The 18,858-nt window shown below is 44.8% G+C and overlaps 1 protein-coding gene across 1 annotated transcript in view; it reads left to right on the top strand.

Annotated features, from left to right (window-relative positions):
• The first annotated feature begins 3,038 nt into the window (after window positions 1–3,038).
• Window positions 3,039–18,858, top strand: part of GGT7 (gamma-glutamyltransferase 7) — a 30,451-nt gene continuing 14,631 nt past the window's right edge. Inside the window, exons 1-7 of the mRNA XM_006881463.1 lie at window positions 3,039–3,244; window positions 10,975–11,210; window positions 11,545–11,696; window positions 12,886–13,003; window positions 14,607–14,674; window positions 14,896–14,969; window positions 15,241–15,437. Of these exons, the coding sequence (XP_006881525.1) occupies window positions 3,076–3,244; window positions 10,975–11,210; window positions 11,545–11,696; window positions 12,886–13,003; window positions 14,607–14,674; window positions 14,896–14,969; window positions 15,241–15,437 (1,014 nt within the window). The 5' untranslated portion in view covers window positions 3,039–3,075. The remainder of the gene's footprint in view (window positions 3,245–10,974; window positions 11,211–11,544; window positions 11,697–12,885; window positions 13,004–14,606; window positions 14,675–14,895; window positions 14,970–15,240; window positions 15,438–18,858) is intronic.

Genomic DNA, 18,858 nt, shown 5'->3' with positions numbered 1-18,858 from the left:
ATGGTGGACAGTGTTGGCTGGAGCTTCCCGACTAAATCAAGCCTGGAAGCAGGAGCGGCATCCACTTCCAAAATGGCTTGCCTCTGGAAACTCTATGTACAAACAGTGCTCAGGCTGTTCGTTCATAGGGTCGCTATGAGTCGTCTACAACTCGACGGCATTAAACAACAACAACAACATTTGTTCTCTACATGGAGCATGGTATGTCAAATATACTTCTCCAACCCTACAACTCAAAGGCATCAATTCTTACATCATCCTTAGTCATTGTCTAGCTTTCTGATGCATAGCAAGTAATTGTAAAGATGATGTCCTCGATCAGATGCACTTAGTCTTTATAATGACATCAAGTGCTCTTTAGGCCTTTAGAGAGGCCCCTGACAGCAGACTTTTCCAATGCAATTAGTTTTTTTTATTTCCTGTATGCTGGTGCCAAGAGTGTTGATTGTGGATTTAAGCAAGATAAAATAGTTAACACCTCAATCTCTTCTCCATCCATCATGGTGAGAATCTTTGTCTTCTTGATGTTAAGCTTCAATCCATATTGAAGATTACAGTCCTTGACCTTCTGCATCATATGCTTCAGATCTTCCTGAGTTTCAGCAAGCAAGGTTGTATCATCTGAATAACACTATGAGTTTGATGAGTTTTCCTCCAGTCCTGATGCCACATTCCTCCTCACAGAGTCCAGTCTCCCAAATGATCTGTTCTGCAAATATAAATGGATTATTATTCAGCTATGAGAAGAAATGAAGTTCTGATACATTCCATGACATGAATAAATCATAGAAACATATATAAGAAATAGTTTAGATACAAAACCACAAATAATATATTATACCATAGGAAAGTGCACAGAAATCAGAGTCTATTCGTGGTTACCAATGCTGAAAAGTTATTCATCAAGTTTCACTGACAAGGAAGCTCTTGTAGCCTAGTGGTAAGAAGGTGTGCTGCAATCCCCAAAGCATGTGGTTTGAATCCACTAGCTGATCTGTGGGAGAAAGATGGGCAATCTCCTCCTGTGTGATTAAGTTTCACTAGACAGTTAATTTACAAGTAGACTAATAATCCTTCTTAGTCTGTGTTAGTCTGTCACTTCCATAAAGAGCTGTCCACAGTGTGTTGTCCTGCTGACATCTGAAACACTGGTGACATAGCTTCTAGCATTACAAGCCATTAAAGTATGACCAACTGATGGACAAGTAGCAGATGACATGACTTTACATGCTGAAAGTGAAGCTTTGAAGCACTTATGAAAATCAAAGCCTATAGTCTTCAGTATGGATTACACTTATCATGAAGAAAACAAAACTTCTCATAACTGGACCAATAAGCAACATTATGATAAATAGATAAAAATGGAAGTTGTCAAAGATTTAATTTTATTTGGATCCACAATCAAAGCCCAGCAGTCAAGATCCCAAGCAACATATTATATTGGCAAATGTGACAAAGAAGGTCTTTTTAAACTGCTAATGAGTAAGGATGCCACTTTGAGAACTAAGGTATGCCTGACCTCTAACCATGTTATATTTCATCATCCCATACAGATACAAGAGCTGGAGAAGAACTGATACCTTTTAGTTGTGGTACTGGTGAATAATATTACATATTACCATGGGCTGCCAGAAAATGAACAAATCTATTTTGGAAAATGTGTACCTAGACCACTTCATTGAAACAAGGATGGTAAGACTTAACCTCACATGTTTTGGACATCAGCATGGACCAGTATCTGGAGAAGAATGTTATGCTTTGTAAAGTAGAGGATCAGTGAAAAACAAAGACCCTTATAACAAGACAAATTGGCACAATAACCGTGATTGTGCAGATGGTGCAGAAAACCTTGCAGTATTTTGTTTTCTTGCACAAAGAGTCACTGTAAGTCAAAACTAACTAAATGACTCCTAACTACATTAACAGAAGCCAAGCCACAGAGAGGGAGTAACAGGGAATCACTGAGGAATACTGTTGAACAGCAACCCTATGAAGAACAGACTAAATCCTGTCCTGTGTCATCCTCATCATCTTGGACACACTCGAGCCCACTGCAGCAGTTACTGTGTAAGTCCATCTGGTTGAGGGTCTTCCACTCTTTCACTGACCCTCTACCTTTCCCAAGCATGATGTCCTTTCCAAGGAATTGTCTCTCCTACAACACGCCCAAAGTATATAAGACAAAGCTTTGTGATCTTTGCCTCCAAGGAGCACTTCGTACTCTCTCCAAGACATATTTGCTTATTCTTTTGACAGTCTATGGGTGTTCAGTAGTCTTCTCAAACACCACACAGCTCAAAGGCATCAATTCTTCTGTCATTATTACTCATTATCCAGATTTCAGATCATAGCAAACGATTGAAAAGATCATGGCCTGAGTCAGGCACATCTTAATTCTGAAACTGACATCATCGCCCTCAGTAATTTGAAAAAGTCCCTGATTGCAGACTTTCCCAGTGCGATACCAATCCGCTAATACCAAGTGTTGATTGTAGATCCAAGGAAGATGAAATACATTTCAGTCTTGTTTCCACCTATCATGATTGCTGCCTGTCAATCCAGAGCTGTGGATTTTTGTCTTCTTGATGTTTAGAAGTAATCCATATTGAAGATTGTAGTCCAGGGTCCGAGGAATTTGGAGTCACAGGAAGAATCCTGAAGTCAAGGGAATGTCTATGGACTTTAGAAGGATCTGCAGTGCATATAGGGAGGTCTGGGATCCCAAAAGGAGTATGGAGTAAAGGTGTTGGGGTTTGAGGAAGATGCTAATTTAGACTAAAAGGTGGAAGAGATTTGTTCTCTGAGTTGCAAGATGTGCCCGGCAGCACCGTAATTTTACTGCAGTACGTCCACCTCCCCTCCTGAATCAGCCCTCCGCCTTCCCGTCCAACCTCACCCCAACCTGCATGCCCACTGCAGGCAGACGACGCCAAGCTGGCGCACACGACCGGCCTCCGCCGAGGGCGCGGGAGAAACGCCCCCTCGCGGCGGTCCAGGAGCTCAGGCCCCGCCCCCTGCCCCCCCTCCCCGAGCCACTTCCGGCAGGCACTGCGCTGCTGGGGGGCGCGGGCGAGGATGGCGGCGGAGAACGAGGCCAGCCAGGAGAGCGCCCTGGGCGCCTACTCGCCCGTGGACTACATGAGCATCACCAGCTTCCCGCGGCTGCCCGAAGACGAGCCAGCGCCCGCTGCCCCACTGAGGGGCCGCAAGGACGAAGACGCCTTTCTGGGAGACCCCGAGACCGGTGAGGCCCGCTGGCCCCGTCCCTGCCCCGCCTCGGGACGCCCCTGGTTCTGTCATCTACGTGGAGCATCCTCCTCCAGCCTCCATCATCTTAATTTATCTTTTTTTCCCCTCCTGGACCTCCTCCCTTCGCCTCCCTTGCTTCTGTTTAATAATTGGTGGGATGGGGGTGCATTTCTGTCTTGGAGGCTTAGGATGCGACAAGGAGAAATGATGCCAGGGACTGCAGTAGGCGGGACTGGGGTTACCTCTTGGGAAGAACCAACTAAAAAGGAAGGAATGTTGGAGGGGAGAGCCTACAGAACAGCTGTTATTACAGAGAAGAGATCTTTGTCTAGCTATGGAGAAGTAAGAGATAGAAGAAGCAGGAGGGATAGAGGCTAGGTCTTGAGAAGAACTTCCCCACATCCTGGGATTATGGGGAGGGGAGAAAACGAGGTCTTCATGTCCAGGGAGGAGATAAAAAGAAGACAGCTCCCCTCTTTCAGGGTGTGCTGGATACTGGGAGACAGGGGCATGGATAGCATGACCTCTCAAAGTCCTTGGGGACTAGAGAGCTAGGTGCCATCTCTATCTTGTGGATTACCTCACCCTTCCCAGAGCCATGGACCAGGCTGGGATGTGGTAAGGTACCCTGATGCCCAGAAAGCAGACGCCAAAATTTTTCTGTGTTCTCCTCAGCCTTCTTCAAGGACTGCAAATGTGGAGAGATATAGGGAGGAAGGAGAGAATTTAGGGAAAACCTGGGAGTCTAGTTTTCTTTAAGCATCCCTTCCCTAATGCTCTTCTTCCCATCCATGTGGTCCAGCTGCATCCTTCCCTCCACCTCATTCTACATTCTTCATCCTCCATCCCTCTTCCCCCCAACGTCACTTCCTGGCATGAGAGCATCCTTCTGTCTCACTCATGTTTTTGCTTCGGGTGCCCGCACTTGGACTTGTCCCTTACCAGCCTGTCAGATCCTGCTTCGCTGCCTAGTCCTCTCTAGCTTAGCCTTTCCACAGCTGCTCCTAGCCTGACAGCCCCATATTGTCTACCCCTCCGCAGGGGAGCAGCAACTGCTATGACCTACTGCCTGGCATGGATGAGGGTCAGGGTAGAGCTTATAGGCATCAAATATTAGGGGTGCAGATCAAAACTTCTTGTTTAGAGTAAGCCCTAGAGTCAAGAGTTAGCTGAGGGAAGAGTGAGAAATTGTACCCTGAAATTAAGTCCTTTAGGGCATCAGAAAACAGGCTTGCTCTTCTGATCTTAACACAACTAGATTGACTCTGGGTACAACTCCCCAGTCCTAGGATTTAGTTTCCTCTTGTAGTTCAATGGGGGATGATTTGCTCTCCTAGAGACTAGAAATCCCTGGTATGTTTTCTTCTACCCCACTATAAGTATCTGAATATTTATCACAACCTGTGATTATTTGTGTGATTATATGACTACTCTTACCTGTGAGCCCCATGAAGACGAGAGTTTTGATTGTTTTATTTACTCTCTCTCCAACATCTAGCATAGTGTCTACTGTGTGATGGTCACTCAAAATAATTTTTGCATGAATAAATGAATGAAAGAGAAGATTGCGGGATGAATGAAAAGCAGGGGGAGGGATCTCCCAAACCTCAGGGAACCTGGAGCAGTTCGGTACAGGCTTTATCTTCATTTGTGCAGAAATCTATCAGAAACCCTGAACTTCTGGGACCCTGCACTTTCTGCCGAGGTTCCAAGGGACCTGACTTGTAAGTTCCAAGACCTAACTGTTCTGTGTAATCATTTTAGTGCCCTGTCTTCCAGCTCTACTACCAAACCCCAAGGTTCTTTGGCCAGGTTGGACCAGACTACTGGCTAAGATGGCTATTTCTGTGTTCCCAACCTGGTAGTGCCATCTAGTGGCCTGCTGTGATCCTCTTAGCCAGGACCTGGTTTGTGCCTGGTTATCCTTTTGCCTTGCTGCTCTACATAACTTTTAAATGCCAGGCACTCCTTGGGCCCTGTGGAAAATATGGTTACTCTAGGACAGGGTTCAGATCTGTTGCTTGTAAGTTCATAGGGTCACTATAAATCTTTTTTTTAATAAAAAAAATCTAGATTTATTCTCTCACAGGCAGACAGTATCAGCAGGTACAACTAGAGGGATCACTCCACAGATGATACATTAAAAAAAACGGCATTATTAGCAAACAGTCCCTGGTGTGTTCTCTGTAACAATATTTACTTCAGTGTAAACAGATACGATTATTGTGGTCACAACAGCTTGGCAAAAAAACCCCACAAACAACACACACACACACACACACACACAGAAAAAGGGAAAGTTTTTTGGATCCTAGAACAGGTGCAATTAACTAGACTTTTGTAACAGTCTTGATCCACCTGTCACCATCCCCCTACATGGAGGGCAAAGAAGGGTCACTATAAATCTTACTTGACTCAACAGTACCTAACGATAACAATAACAACAACAACAGTGTCTTGGTGGTCAAGAGTTGCTCTGTCAACCCAGAGGTTTGAATCCACCAGCCATGCCACTGGAGAAAGATGGGCAATCTCCTCCTGTGTAAAAAAACAACAGCTCTGAAGTTGGAAAAGCACTTTCTTTCCTCTAACCTCTGAATTCCTCTTTTTCCCAGGCTATTGTTGTTGTTAAGTGCTATCAAGTCCAGTAGGACTTGTAGCAACCCTATGAACAACGTATCTGAACCCTGTGCTATTCTTATTGTTACAAAACAAAACATTGCCTGTTCCATATTATCCTTACAATCTTTTCTGTGTTTAAACCCATTGTTGCCTTCTAACCTCATCTTCCAGCACTGTATCAGACAGTATTCCACTGCTAGTCATAAAGGGACTTTTTAAAATTTTTTTAAAATTATTATTATTTGTGTGTGTGTACCGTCAAATCTGATCTGACTGGTACAGGAGGAGATTGCCCCTCCTTCAGCAGAGCATCTGGTGGATTTGAACTGTGCGCCTCTGGGATTGCAGTGCAGCTTCTTGCCATAGTTATAAAGTTTTCAATTAATGTTGTTGTTAACTGACCCATAGCTGACCCTCCAGCAGACTTCCAGAAGCAGCAGATCACATGGAGATTATCCATCTTTCTCCTTTGGAGCAGCTGGTGGATTTGAACCATGTGTTTGGGGTTGGCAGTGAAATTCCTTACCACTAAGTCACCAGAATTCCCTTTTAAATGACTATCAGTGGTCTTAAAATTTTAGAGGTAGATAGCCAAGCTTGTTTCCTAGTCTTCTCAGTCTGGAAGCTCCACTGAAACTTGTCCACCGTGAGTGACTCTGCTGGTATTTGAAATACCGGTGACATCACTTCCAGCATCGCAGAAATACACAAGCCATCACAGTGCAGCAAACTGGTAGATGAGGTTGTTTCTCCCAGGTGTCTGCCTCTAAGTGTTCTATAAGTGCTTCACCTTCAGTATGTCCTATGCTGAAGTCATCATTTCTTAACCCACACTCCTTCCTGCCCTTCCCCCAGTGTCATTCTCAGTGATACTGCCATTCATACATAGTGTAAGTCCGGGAGCCATCCTTGATTTTCCTTCTTGCTCTCATTTCCAAATGGTGAGTGGGTCTTTTCTGTCCTCTAAATGTTTTTCCACAGTCATCTCTCCTTCACCATCCCTATCACCGTAGACTAAGCTTCCATGCTTTTCTCACCTGTATTACTCCATAGGCTTCTGGTTATTATTCTTGTCTCCTGTCTCTGTTTCCCCAGGTCCATCCACCACCCTGCACTTCTGATTATGTCACTTCTGGTTCAAAAATCTTTAGTGATTCTCTTTTTAAGGGAGTAAACAAGCCAGGGATAAGCCTCTATTCAACAAATTTTTCTTGAAATGGACAAAGTAGTAGATTCTATTTAGGGATTTGTTTCTTTCTGTGTTGGGGGTGTGTGTGTCTATTTGTTCTAAATTAAGCCAAAATGGAACCAAATTTAAGAACATAATTTTATTGGGTAACATAACTGAAAAATCCAAAGATGTCAAGCCACAGACAAAGCTGAATACCTTTAATTTTCCTCCCTCTCAAATAAACAGCAGAAACGTTTATTGTTGATTCCAACTCATACTCAAGTGTTCCTGAGTAGAACCATGCTCCACAGAGTTTTTAATGGCTATGATATTTCAGAAATAGTTCACCATACCTTTCTTCCAAGGAGCCTCAGGTGGATTTGAACTGCCAGCCTTTCAGAGGGGAGGAGGAGGAAGGGGAAAAAATAACAAAAAGGATGGGTTTTTTTTTCTTGCCTTCTTTTTTGTTGATTTCACCTTTAGAAACTTTTCCTCAGCTACAAGCTCACATTCTACCAGTTTAGCAACCTCAACAGAAGACATCCTCTTTCTCAGTACTTTCAGCAGAAGCACACAGTTTAAGTCACATTGAGCTAGTTTTAATGCATGCCTAATTCTGGACCAATTGCTATATAGTGGCTGTCAGTTTTGATGGACCAGACCTGGAGCATAAGCCCACTCTACCCATGAATAAGTCTATTACCTAAAAAAAGCAGAGAGTAACTCCTAAAGAACTAGGAAGGACTCTTAGTAGCAGCTCTGACAAGGTATCCCATAGTGTGTTTCAGTGTTAACCAAAAGGTTGTGAGAAAGGTATGAAGTCTCCTCACAATAAGATGTACAGTCTTGGAACCCTGATGGAAAGCCACTGTTAGTCGGAATGGACTCAATGGCAGTAAGTTTGGCTGTTTTGTCTTATAAGAATGTGGAAAGTTGTCTAAGCAAAAATGAGATACATACCAGGCCAGCCACCTCCAGACAGCTTCTCTTGGTTTCCTAAAAATTCACAATATTGTTATTGTTGTTCTTTGCCATCGAGTTGGAATCAACTCATAGCTGAACCTCCAGTGGGTTTTCAGAGACAGTAAGTCACACAGGAGATTGCCCATCCTTCTGCAGAGCAGCTGGTGGATTTGAACCATATGCCTTTAGGACTGCAGTACAGCTTCTTACCACTGGGCCACCAGAGCTCCCTAAATTCACAATAGCCAAAATTAAAGTTATTATTTTTTCCCAAAAATATTTCTTTCTCTTGGTCCCAAACTAACCTTTTCTCAGTATCCTGCTCTAGCCCTTCCATACTGTTTTTATTGCTCCAGCTCTTGCACAGTTAATGGAATAGGTGCTCCCCAAATTTTTTTTCAATAAATTAATAAATTCATAATTGACTTTGGAACAAGGAGCTTTGAATAGATCCAGCTCTGATGGGACATCTTACCTCCTACCATCTCAGCTCTGACTGGAAAAAACAGAATTCAGAAAAAGTACAAGGAAAAAAATAATGTCAACTAGAATTACCTTTTAAGGTTGGTTTTTGAAGATGAAAATGGCTCCTAATATTATGTGGCACAATGAAAAAAGAGTTTTAGTTAGCTAGAAAATTGGTTCTGACTCTTACTTTTTTACTGTGCACAGACATTATCACCTTTTTCAGATGCAGTTTCCTCATTTGAAAGTAAAGTGAAGAGAGCAGGGTCTTTCTCATAAAGTCATAGGACCATTCAAAAAGGCATGTATGTAAAGTGCCTGGTATAGAGTCAGCATCAAAAAATACAAGTTCAAGGCTCTTCCTTGCATTTCTTTTAGAACCTCTATGGGCCAAGGAGAATTCTGTGCTCACAGTGGATATTTATTTAACATCTGTTTGTTGAATGAATTCCAATTTATAGATTATGCTGCTGAGAGTTCATGATCAGCAGAGGGAAACTCCCAAGAGAGAAATTTCTTTTTAAAGAAAAAAAAAAAAAAAGGAAAGCAAATTACATGTTCATGATTAAAAACAAAAAGTAACAGTAAAGTAAAAATGTCCTTCTCCATTTCTATTTTTTCTGAATTTCTCAATTTTTAAAAACTTTCCCTACTTCATCTTATTAACATATTCAGTATCTTTTGCCAAAAGTAGCCACCATAAAGAAATTCTTCAAATATTTTGCATATCTCAGTATTTTTATTTATCTATGTATATCTATCTAGTCTCTTATTTAGAAAAAAAAAAATTAAAAGATGGGGATATAGATCATGGAAGATCTCAAATGCCAGGCAAGAAAGCCTGGATTTGATTGTGTTGACATTGATGAGTCACATTAGGTTTTAAACAGAAAAAATTAACATAATCCATTTTTAATATTATTATACAGACTTTTAAATTTTATTATTTTTAGTGTGTTTACAATCAAATCAGATCTGACTGGTACAGGAGGAGATTGCCCCTCCTTCTCCAGCAGACCATCTGGTGGATTCGAACTATGTAGCTCTGGGATTGCAGTGCAGTTTCTTGCCACTAGGCCACCAGAGCTCCTATTATACAGACTTTTAAAGAGATTATATACTTCTAGTGCACAGTAGTAGACACTTGTAAAAGTACTTAACGCAAAAAATGAACTTTTTAAAAATTGTGACTGCAAAAAGGTATTAAATGTCAACATACTAGGCTGTTCCTTTACTGCTCACAAACAGCTAGGATCTTTAGGCTATTTAGGGACCTGAGTTCATATCTAATCACTCCCAGAACAAGGACTTCTGTGATGAAGGAGGGTGTCAGTCCTATCCAAGACAGGAAAGGAATGGAATTAACTTTGAATAAGAGCTATAAGATAGTTCCTTATACCCATCCTGCCCATTATTAGGTAAGAGAAAGTGAGGCTCCTAGACTTGACCATAGTTAATCACTCATTCAGGAGTTACTCACTTCCTTGAGAGAGAGAGAAACATCATTCAGGTTTCCCCTGCTTCCACTTTTACAGTCTTCCAATCCATTCTCTAGAAGGCAGCCAGGGAGATGTTTTTAAACACAGAACATTCTTGCTTAAAACTCTCCTGTGACTTCCCATCAGTCTTGACATAAAACCCAAGCTCTTCACTAGGACCACATTGTCCAGTATATCTGGCCTTGCCTTCAATCCCTGCTACTCTTTCCCCTCACAACTACACCCAGGCAACCGAGGCCTTGAGTTTTCTTCTAGTATATCAACCTCATTCCCACTCTAGGGCCTTTGTACCTACTGTTTTCACTTTCTGGAAATAGACACCCACACATCCCTTCTTCTGCATATGGCTAGGTTCACTTCATTCCTGTTCTCAACTTCAAGCCACCTCCACAGAAAAGCTTTTCCCAATTTCCCCAGTGAAGTAGCCTTGCACCATTACTCTTCCCCATCTTTATTTCTTCATAGCATCTTCCATAACGTGCAATTATGTACTCTTTCCTTTACTTGTTTGACTTTTCTTCCACTGAGAACCACACTCCAGGGCAGAAATGATCTGTGCCTAGCATAGGGCTAGACATGTAAGAGGCTTCCATATTTGTTGACTGGATGATGGAGGCCTGAGTATCCACTCAGTTCATGTCGCTACCTCCTTGTATTGAAGGCTGGGCCCCAGCTCCCTCCGGGATCTGGTTTCAAGGGCCCGACCTACCCCCTTTCACTCCTTAGCCTATGCAGGAAGTGTTCTTAGTCCAGGGTATAAGGAAATTTGGCCAAGGTGTCTCCCAGGGCGGGAATCCAGCTCAGCTGGGGAGGTCCTTGTGTCTCCTAAGCTGAGCACTGCTGTCTCCGCCCACCTCTGGATGCGAGGGGAGAGGCTGAAAGGTGAGCTGTGCAGGTTGTGGGATTTGGAGGGGGGAGGAGGGGCGCGCAAAGTAGTGCCGACCAAACAAGGACTGGCAGGGGTCACTCAGACCGACCCGTCCCCCACCTACTCGCCACCCGCAGACCCGGACTCCTTCCTAAAGTCTGCGAGACTGCAGCGACTGCCCTCGTCGTCATCAGAGATGGGTAGCCCCGACGGGTCGCCACTGAGGGAGACACGCAAGGACCCGTTCTCAGCAGCAGCGGCCGAGTGCTCCTGTCGCCAGGATGGGCTCACGGTCATCGTCACAGCCTGCCTCACCTTCGCCACGGGCGTCACTGTGGCGCTCATCATGCAGATCTACTTCGGGGACCCTCAGGTAAGGGGAACGAGGGAGGGCTTGAAAAGACTGGGAATTGGAGAATGGACCAAGTGGTGGGAGGGGGCCAGAAAATGGAAAGGGGAGAGGAGGAACGTCCCAAAGAAAATGACTCTGCGACTCAGAAAGGACAAAGCTAGGCTCCACTGATGGGGTAGGAGGGACTTGAGATAATGAGGGAGGGGACTTAGGGGAGAGTCAAGGGGATAAGAGGGCAGGGCCCCCACCACCATCACCCCCTCTGTAGAGGTTCTGAAGTTAGTGGAGGCACTTTAGGGAGGTAAGGGGGTTCCTACTGCCTCCACTTAGGACTCTCCCCGACCCCCCACCCCAGATCTTCCAACAGGGTGCAGTGGTGACCGATGCTGCCCGCTGCACATCACTTGGCATCGAGGTGCTCAGTAAGCAGGGATCTTCTGTGGATGCGGCTGTGGCAGCTGCCTTGTGTTTGGGGATCGTGGCCCCACACAGCTCTGGCCTGGGAGGGTAAGGACCATCAAGCTGTCGATGTTAGGATCTTATAGAAATATATTTTGCTTCCTAGTCTGGAAGCCTCAGGGTCCCCAGTTTGGGCAGACAGGCAACTAGGGGCCAATTCATTGCCCGTTTTCTTTCTGTTCCCAATCTCGCTCCTTTTTCTCCGGATGGAATTAGAGAAGTCATTTGCTGGAAGACGTGGAGGTGTTAGGAGAAGCTTCTTTATTGGAAAATAACGTTTGTAAATTGTAAAGTGAGATGTACAAGTAGGATCATGAATTTAGTATCACCAATACCTGTATATCTGTTGAAAGCTAGCGACCGTCAATTCTCCAGAAATAGACATACGGCTTTCTGTATAAAGTGCCAGATCCCAGAGTAAGAACTCTTAAAACTGAGGCTACAGCATGGTCTCTCATGGGCTGTACCTACCAAACAGATGGTTTCAAGTTTGGCTTCCCACAGTTTTGTTACACTTAATTTTTTATTTTTTTCATTTGTTGCTATTGTTTTAAAAGTGAGAATTTTTACACATAAGATCGTCAGTAGACAGCAGATATGGTAGCAACATTGGACCCACAATCCCACTTGACTGAGCAGAAGCTGCTTCTCCTGGCTGGGAAGTGCTGCCCACTTTGCCATAAATCCTACCACTCACAGGTCTTTGCTTTTGTCCTCAACTAGTTCCTTAGCTGTAGGCATTTGAGTTTTCAACTCCTGTCTTAGATGACCAGTCACAAAAATGGGACAAGCTGACAAAGTTCACATCTTGACTTCTACAAAAAACAGGATCTCTAGGCTCTACCAAAAGAAACCAGCCTTTTTGTTTTGTCCAATCTATCCTTACATAAGCCAGTTCTGGGGGAGGGGGGAAGTTACCCCAGTAGGCAGGTGCAGGAAGCTGGCAGGAATCCAGTTTTGGGTGAAGGTGGAGGTAGGGGGTAGAACATCCTGCTCTCCCAGTCTCTGGGTTTTCCCTAATCAGAGATTAAAGTCTCCAATGACAAACTCCAAAGAGGCCCATGGACCCTCTCCAACCCTCAGCTTCACTTCCCACACTAGCAGAGTGACTGAATCTCTGCAAGGAGGGGGCACAGCCACCTGGCCCCAGTGATGGACTGAATAGGTAATAGAGGGTAGTAGGTTAATTATTCAAGGGGGTGACAACTTCTTGTCCTCCCTTGTGTGTCTTTTCCAGAGGGGGTGTGATGCTGGTACATGACATCCGGAGAAACAAGAGCCGATTGATTGACTTCCGGGAGTCTGCACCAGGGGCTCTCAGGGAAGAGGCCCTGCAGAGATTCTGGGAGACCAAGGTGGGGCCCCTGGTGGGAACAGGGCATCAAGGGAGGGAGTAGTATCCTTCTACTGTCCTGCTAACCCAAACATTCATTTATAGAGTACTTACTATGTTATCATTGTTGTTGGCCATTGAGGACCTTCTGACTCATATCAACCTTATAGGACAGAGTAGAATGGTCTCTGAGTTTCTAAGGCTATAATCTTCAAAGAAGACCTCGTCACTTTTCTCCTGTGGAGCTGTTGAGCTCAAACTGCCAATCTGTTGGTCAGCAGCTAAGTGCTTACTTACTGTTTCACCAGCCACCAAAACAACTGCCATTGAGTTGATTGTAACTCAGCAACCCTGTCAGGGTAGAACTTCCCAACAGAGCTTCTAAGGCTGTAAATCTCTATGAAAGTAGGCTGCCACATCTTTCTTCCTTGGGGTAGCTCAACTGCACCACCTAGGGTTGAGCAGGGCACTTTTAGTCTATGAAGGAGATAAGCAATTCCAAAGTAAAATGAACTAAAAAATGTAGGTTGTTGATAACAGGCTATACAACAACACCTTAACCTTACATCTCTGGCAGCCCTGCCTATCTGGCACATAGGAAGGAAGAAAAAGGAGATGTCACAAATTCGCTGCACTCATGTTTACACATCTCACACTGAGCCTTTTCACTCTAACTTCCTTAGCTCGCTCAGCATACTGCAAGATACAGAGCAGCTGCTAGAACCCTACCCATCATCAGCTGAGTGCAAAGGAGGAAACAGACACAAGATCTTAGAATGGAAGTATTTACTCTTGGCATAGTTCATAAGAAGTTGTGCTGTTAGTCCAAAGGTTGAGGTGCTCTGGTTGTTCGAATCCAGCAGCAGCTATGAGTGAAAAAGGTGGCCAGTCTCCTGCCATGCAATTTACAGCCTCAGATATCTAACGGAAGATCAGCTATGTCGGAACTGACCCAAGGGCAGTGGTTGAGTGAAGTGGTAAAAGCCAAACACAAACCTGAGTTAACATAGCACAGAGTAATAATGGAATGATAAAGGTGAAATGAAGTCCTCTTATCCATCACCATTTAAAGGACCTGGTGACAGAGTGCATATCATGTTTGACTGCTAACTGAAAGATCAGTGGTTCAAACCCACTAGCCCCCTTCTTGGAAGAATGAGAGGCATTCTACTCTAGTAAAGAATTACAGCCTTAGAAACCCAATGAGTCAGAATGGACTCAGCAGAAATGTGTTTCAATTTGGTATCTACCATTTAAAAAACACAGTGTTAGATATAACCCAAGATAGACAGGTTTCCATCAAAATTGGTTGTATCTTGGCTCATAAAAGGTTTTCCTTAATTTATAAATCCTTCAGCTAGGCTATCTAGGGAAAGGCCTTTCCATATTTGTTGACAGGAAGTTAATGAGATGGGATGGGTAGAATACTGTAGAGGGAGACTATGACTTACGTCCACTATTGGGGTTCCTTCTGGGGAGAGCTTGTCCCTCCCCTGGGATACTTGGCCTGTGTCTCTCCCCTGTGCCAGCCCCCATCCCTGGCTTGGGGCTCTGCAGAGTTCAGCCCAGCCCCCCCCTTCCAGTGACCTGGTCTCCTCTCTCCCTCGCCTGCCCGCCTTGCCCAGCCTGGGCTCTTGGTGGGGGTCCCCGGAATGGTCAAGGGGCTATACGAAGCTCACCAGCTGTATGGCAGGTAAAGACTTCCCCCTGGGGACCAGGGGCTCTGCCTGCACCCGTCCTAGGAGAGTCCTCTCCCATGTACCTGGGTTCTTCCCATCCCAACCTCTGCCCACACCCAAAATACCCTTCCCTTGCTAAGACTCCCTCCCAGTTACCCCCCTACCCCCCAAGACCCCTTTCTTTCTCTAGGATTCCCTCTAAGTCCTGATCTTTACCCACGCCCACCCCCACCAGGTTGCCATGGTCCCAAGTCCTGGCTTTCGCAGCAGCTGTAGCCCAAGATGGCTTCAACGTGACCCATGACCTAGGTCAGTGGGATTGGAGGAGAGGCATTTAGTTAATGGAGAAGGGAGGGGACACCCGAGATATGGGGCCCAAACCAGAAAGAACATCCATTCCAGTTTGTTCCTCAGACCCCACGGCCATCCCATCCACTCTCATCTGGAGGCAGTTTCCAATGAGGGAGCCTCCACTGAGGGTCCCAGAGCGCTCAGAGCTCATCCAGCCCACTTATAACGCGTCTCAGTCCGCTGGTCCAGTACCCGCGGCCCCCGCCCAGCTTCCCGTCCCTGCCCTTAGCCCGCGCCCTGGCGGAGCAGCCACCTCCCAACGTGTCCGATCGTTTCCGCGAGACGTTCCTGCCGTCGGGCCGCCCGCCGCTACCTGACTCGCTGCTGCGTCGCCCGGACCTGGCGGCTCTGCTGAGCGCGCTGGGCGCCGCGGGTCCCTCCTACTTCTACGCCGGCAACAACCTCACGCTGGAAATGGTGGCGGAGGTGAGCGCGCGGGACACCGCCAGGGGGCGCGGGCCGCGGCGGAACCGCAGACTCTAGGGCGGGGCCAGGCCCTAGGGCAGGGACCGCCTCTAGGCCTCTTTTTTTAAAAAAATTTTTTTCCTGTTATTCTGATTTATTTACAAAGTTTGAATACACTGCTTTTCACAAAAGATCCTTCCCATTACCTTCATTCCACCCACCCATCGAATTGTCCAACCCTATGATTAACATTCTACAACGCCCCCATTCTCACCCCTCTATTTCCTCTAGGCCTCTTCCTTCCAAATCTTCCAGTGTCTGTCTCTCTGTCTTCCTCCCTCCCTCCCTCTCTCTCTTTCTATATAACATGCACATATGTTTAGATTTATACATGTCTTTGTGTGTAGTTTGCATGTATGTATATGTGTGAATGGATGATGGTAGCACAATGGTTAAGAGTGTGAATGGTTAAGATGGGCATTTGGAATCCACCATTAATTCTGTAAAAAAGACTTGAAGATCTACTCCCATAAGATTTCAGCCTAGCGAACTATGAGGAAATTCTACCCATCCTAATGGTTGTTGTTGTTATGTGCCGTCAAGTCGCTTACGACTCATAGCGACCCTATGTACAACAGCCCTAAACTCTGCTCTGTCCTGTGCCAATTGCACTGTCTCTGACACTCCCATCCCGATTATCCCAGTCACTGAATCAATCCACCTCATAGAGGGCCTTCCCCTCCTGCGCTGTCCCTCCACCCTCCCAAGCATGATGTCCTTCTCCAAGGACCAGTCTCTCCTCACAACATGTCCAAAGTATGTTAGACGGAGCCTCAGAATCCTTGCCTCCAAGGAGCCAGTGGGTTTAACCCTTTCCAGGACAAATCTGTTTGTTTTCCTAGCAGCCCATGGTATTCTCAATACTCTTCTCCAGCACCACAGCTCAAAGGCATCAATTCTCCTTTTATCCTCCTTGGTCATTGTCCAACTCTCTGATCCATAACAAGTGATTGCAAATACCATGGCCTGTATCAGGCGCACCTTAGTCTCCAGAGAGACACCATTGCTCTTCAGTACTTTGGAGAGGTCCCTAACAGCAGACTTTCCCATGGCAGTGCGCCTTTTAATTTCCTGGCTGCTGGTGCCAAGACTGTTGACGGTGGAGCCAAGCAAACTAAAGCTGTGTACAATCTCAGTCTCTTCACCATCCATCCTGATGCTGCCAATTGGTCCAATGGTGAGAATCCTAATGGTAGCAAATTATTTAAGAGAGAAACAGTGGGAATGTGTGCTGTGTTTGTGTGTGAGAGAGAGACAGACAGACAGGCAGATAGACACAGATAAAATGGCAATGTGTGTGTGTGTGTGTGTGTGTGAGAGAGAGAGAGAGAGAGAGACAGACAGACAGACAGACAGACACAGATCAGGTGGATTACAACTGACACAGATCAGGTGGATTACAACTCAGGGTAACTCTCCATTAGTTTTTGAGGATGTGAGTCATTATGGGAGAAGATTGCCTATGTTTTCTTTCTCCTGTGAAGAAGCTGGTGAATTCAAACCCTGATCTTTCAGTTACCAGGGCAATACATTATAAGCATTTTCTCTCTCATTCTCACTCTCTCTTTCTCTCTGTATATGCATACATTAGTTGCTAACTGATTTGACTAGTTAAAATCAGAAGCTACAAAACAGCATTCAAGCGAGCTCTGGTGGCCTAGTGGCAAGAAGCTGCAACTGCAAGTTCAGAGGTGCACAGTTCAAATCCACCAGATGCTCTGCTCGAGAAGGAGGAACAATGTCCTCCTGTACCAGTCAGATCTCATTCGACGGTACACACAAAAAATAATGAAATAAAAAAAAAATTAAAACAGCATTCAGAGAGAAGTCTCCTCACCCCTGTGCTCAGCTACCAATGCCCCTTCCTGGAGTTCATGATTGATATTAGTTTCTTGTACATCCTTCTGGAAATACTGCTTACACAAGCAAATATGGAGATCTTATATGTTGTTGTTAGTGCCATCAAATTGATTCAAATCCATGACACTCTATATATAGAACAAAACATTGCCCAGTCCTATGCCATCTTCACGTGTAGGGCTATACTTGAGTCCATTATTGCAAACCCTGTGTATTTTGAGTGCCTTCCAACCTAGGGAGCACATCAACAGAATAGACAAGATTCTGTTGTGATCCCAAGGGTTCTCCTCAACAACTTTTCAGAAGAGGATGACTGGGCCCTTGTTCTTAGTCTTTCTTAGTGTCAAAGTTCTACTGAAATGTGACCTTGCTAATATTTTAAATACCCATGGCATCATAACATGCAAGTTACTACAGTACAACAAACTGACAGATGAGTGATGAATATATTAGTGTAAACCCCTCTTTTTAATACAAATGTTGGGCACACATTTCTGAATCCATTTTTTTATTTAACATTATATCCTGCAAATATTTTTAAACCAGCACTCAATGATCTTTCTCTTTCACTTGTATTGCTTTTTTAATTACTTATGATCCCTGTTTTAGAGGTGAAAAGAAAACCCCAGCATACCGAGAGGGCTTCATTAATTTGTTGAGGACACACTGCTTTTCACTAGTGAAACTTCTGCCAATGTTTATGGTTCTCAATCTTAACACACTCACACACCCGCAAGTTTCCAGAATGCTATTTCTGGTCCTAAGAGAGGTACTTTTGACCTCAACAGGACTAGTAGCAACCTGATGGAGACCCATCATCAGCCTCAGCTTCTCATTCTTTGATTTATTCTGGACAGAGGGAAAAGCCTCATTTAGTGGTGATTGGCAGAACCAAAGTGACTCCCACAGGAGGTTACTATTGTTATGTGCCATCGAGTCTCTTGCAACTCATAGGAACCCTATGTACAACAGCTTTGTATCCTGCTCTAACTTGCGCCAATTTCATTGTATCCAACACGCCTACCCCTGTTAACGTTGCCACTGAGTCAATCCATCTCATCCATGGTCTTCCTCTCTTGAGCTGTCCTTCCACCCTTCCAAGCATGATGTCCTCCAAGGTCTGGTCCCTCCTTGCAATATGCCTAAAATATGTGAGACAGAACTTAAAATCCTTGCCTTCAAGGAGAAGCCTGGTTCCTAGCCAACCCCAAAGAGCTTTAATCAAGGCAGTAAGGGTTTCTGAGCATAGTGGTCAGTAGTTCAAAAATCCTAATAGAAAATTATGTTTAAGATAAGTATGTACAGACCAACTTAATGATTCTTTCATCTGTCCAATGGTGATAGTATTTAGCTCTGCATTACAGTGTGGAAATGAAACATTTGTAGAGGGCCTTCACTGTATTAATGTCATATGCTATGCTGGGTACCTGAGGTTCTTGGTTTAGTGATAAAAGTCCAGCTCAAACAGATTTAATTGAAAAGCCTAGGAAAGTATGACTGTAGATCTTCTTGAATCATCCAC

Source organism: Elephantulus edwardii, unplaced genomic scaffold, assembly GCF_000299155.1.
Source record: "Elephantulus edwardii isolate Elephantulus edwardi_28Jun2011 unplaced genomic scaffold, EleEdw1.0 scaffold00015, whole genome shotgun sequence".
Classification (NCBI taxonomy): Eukaryota; Metazoa; Chordata; class Mammalia; order Macroscelidea; family Macroscelididae; genus Elephantulus; species Elephantulus edwardii.
Note: the sequence above shows the minus strand (reverse complement) of the source record. Positions and strands in the feature narration are given on the sequence as shown.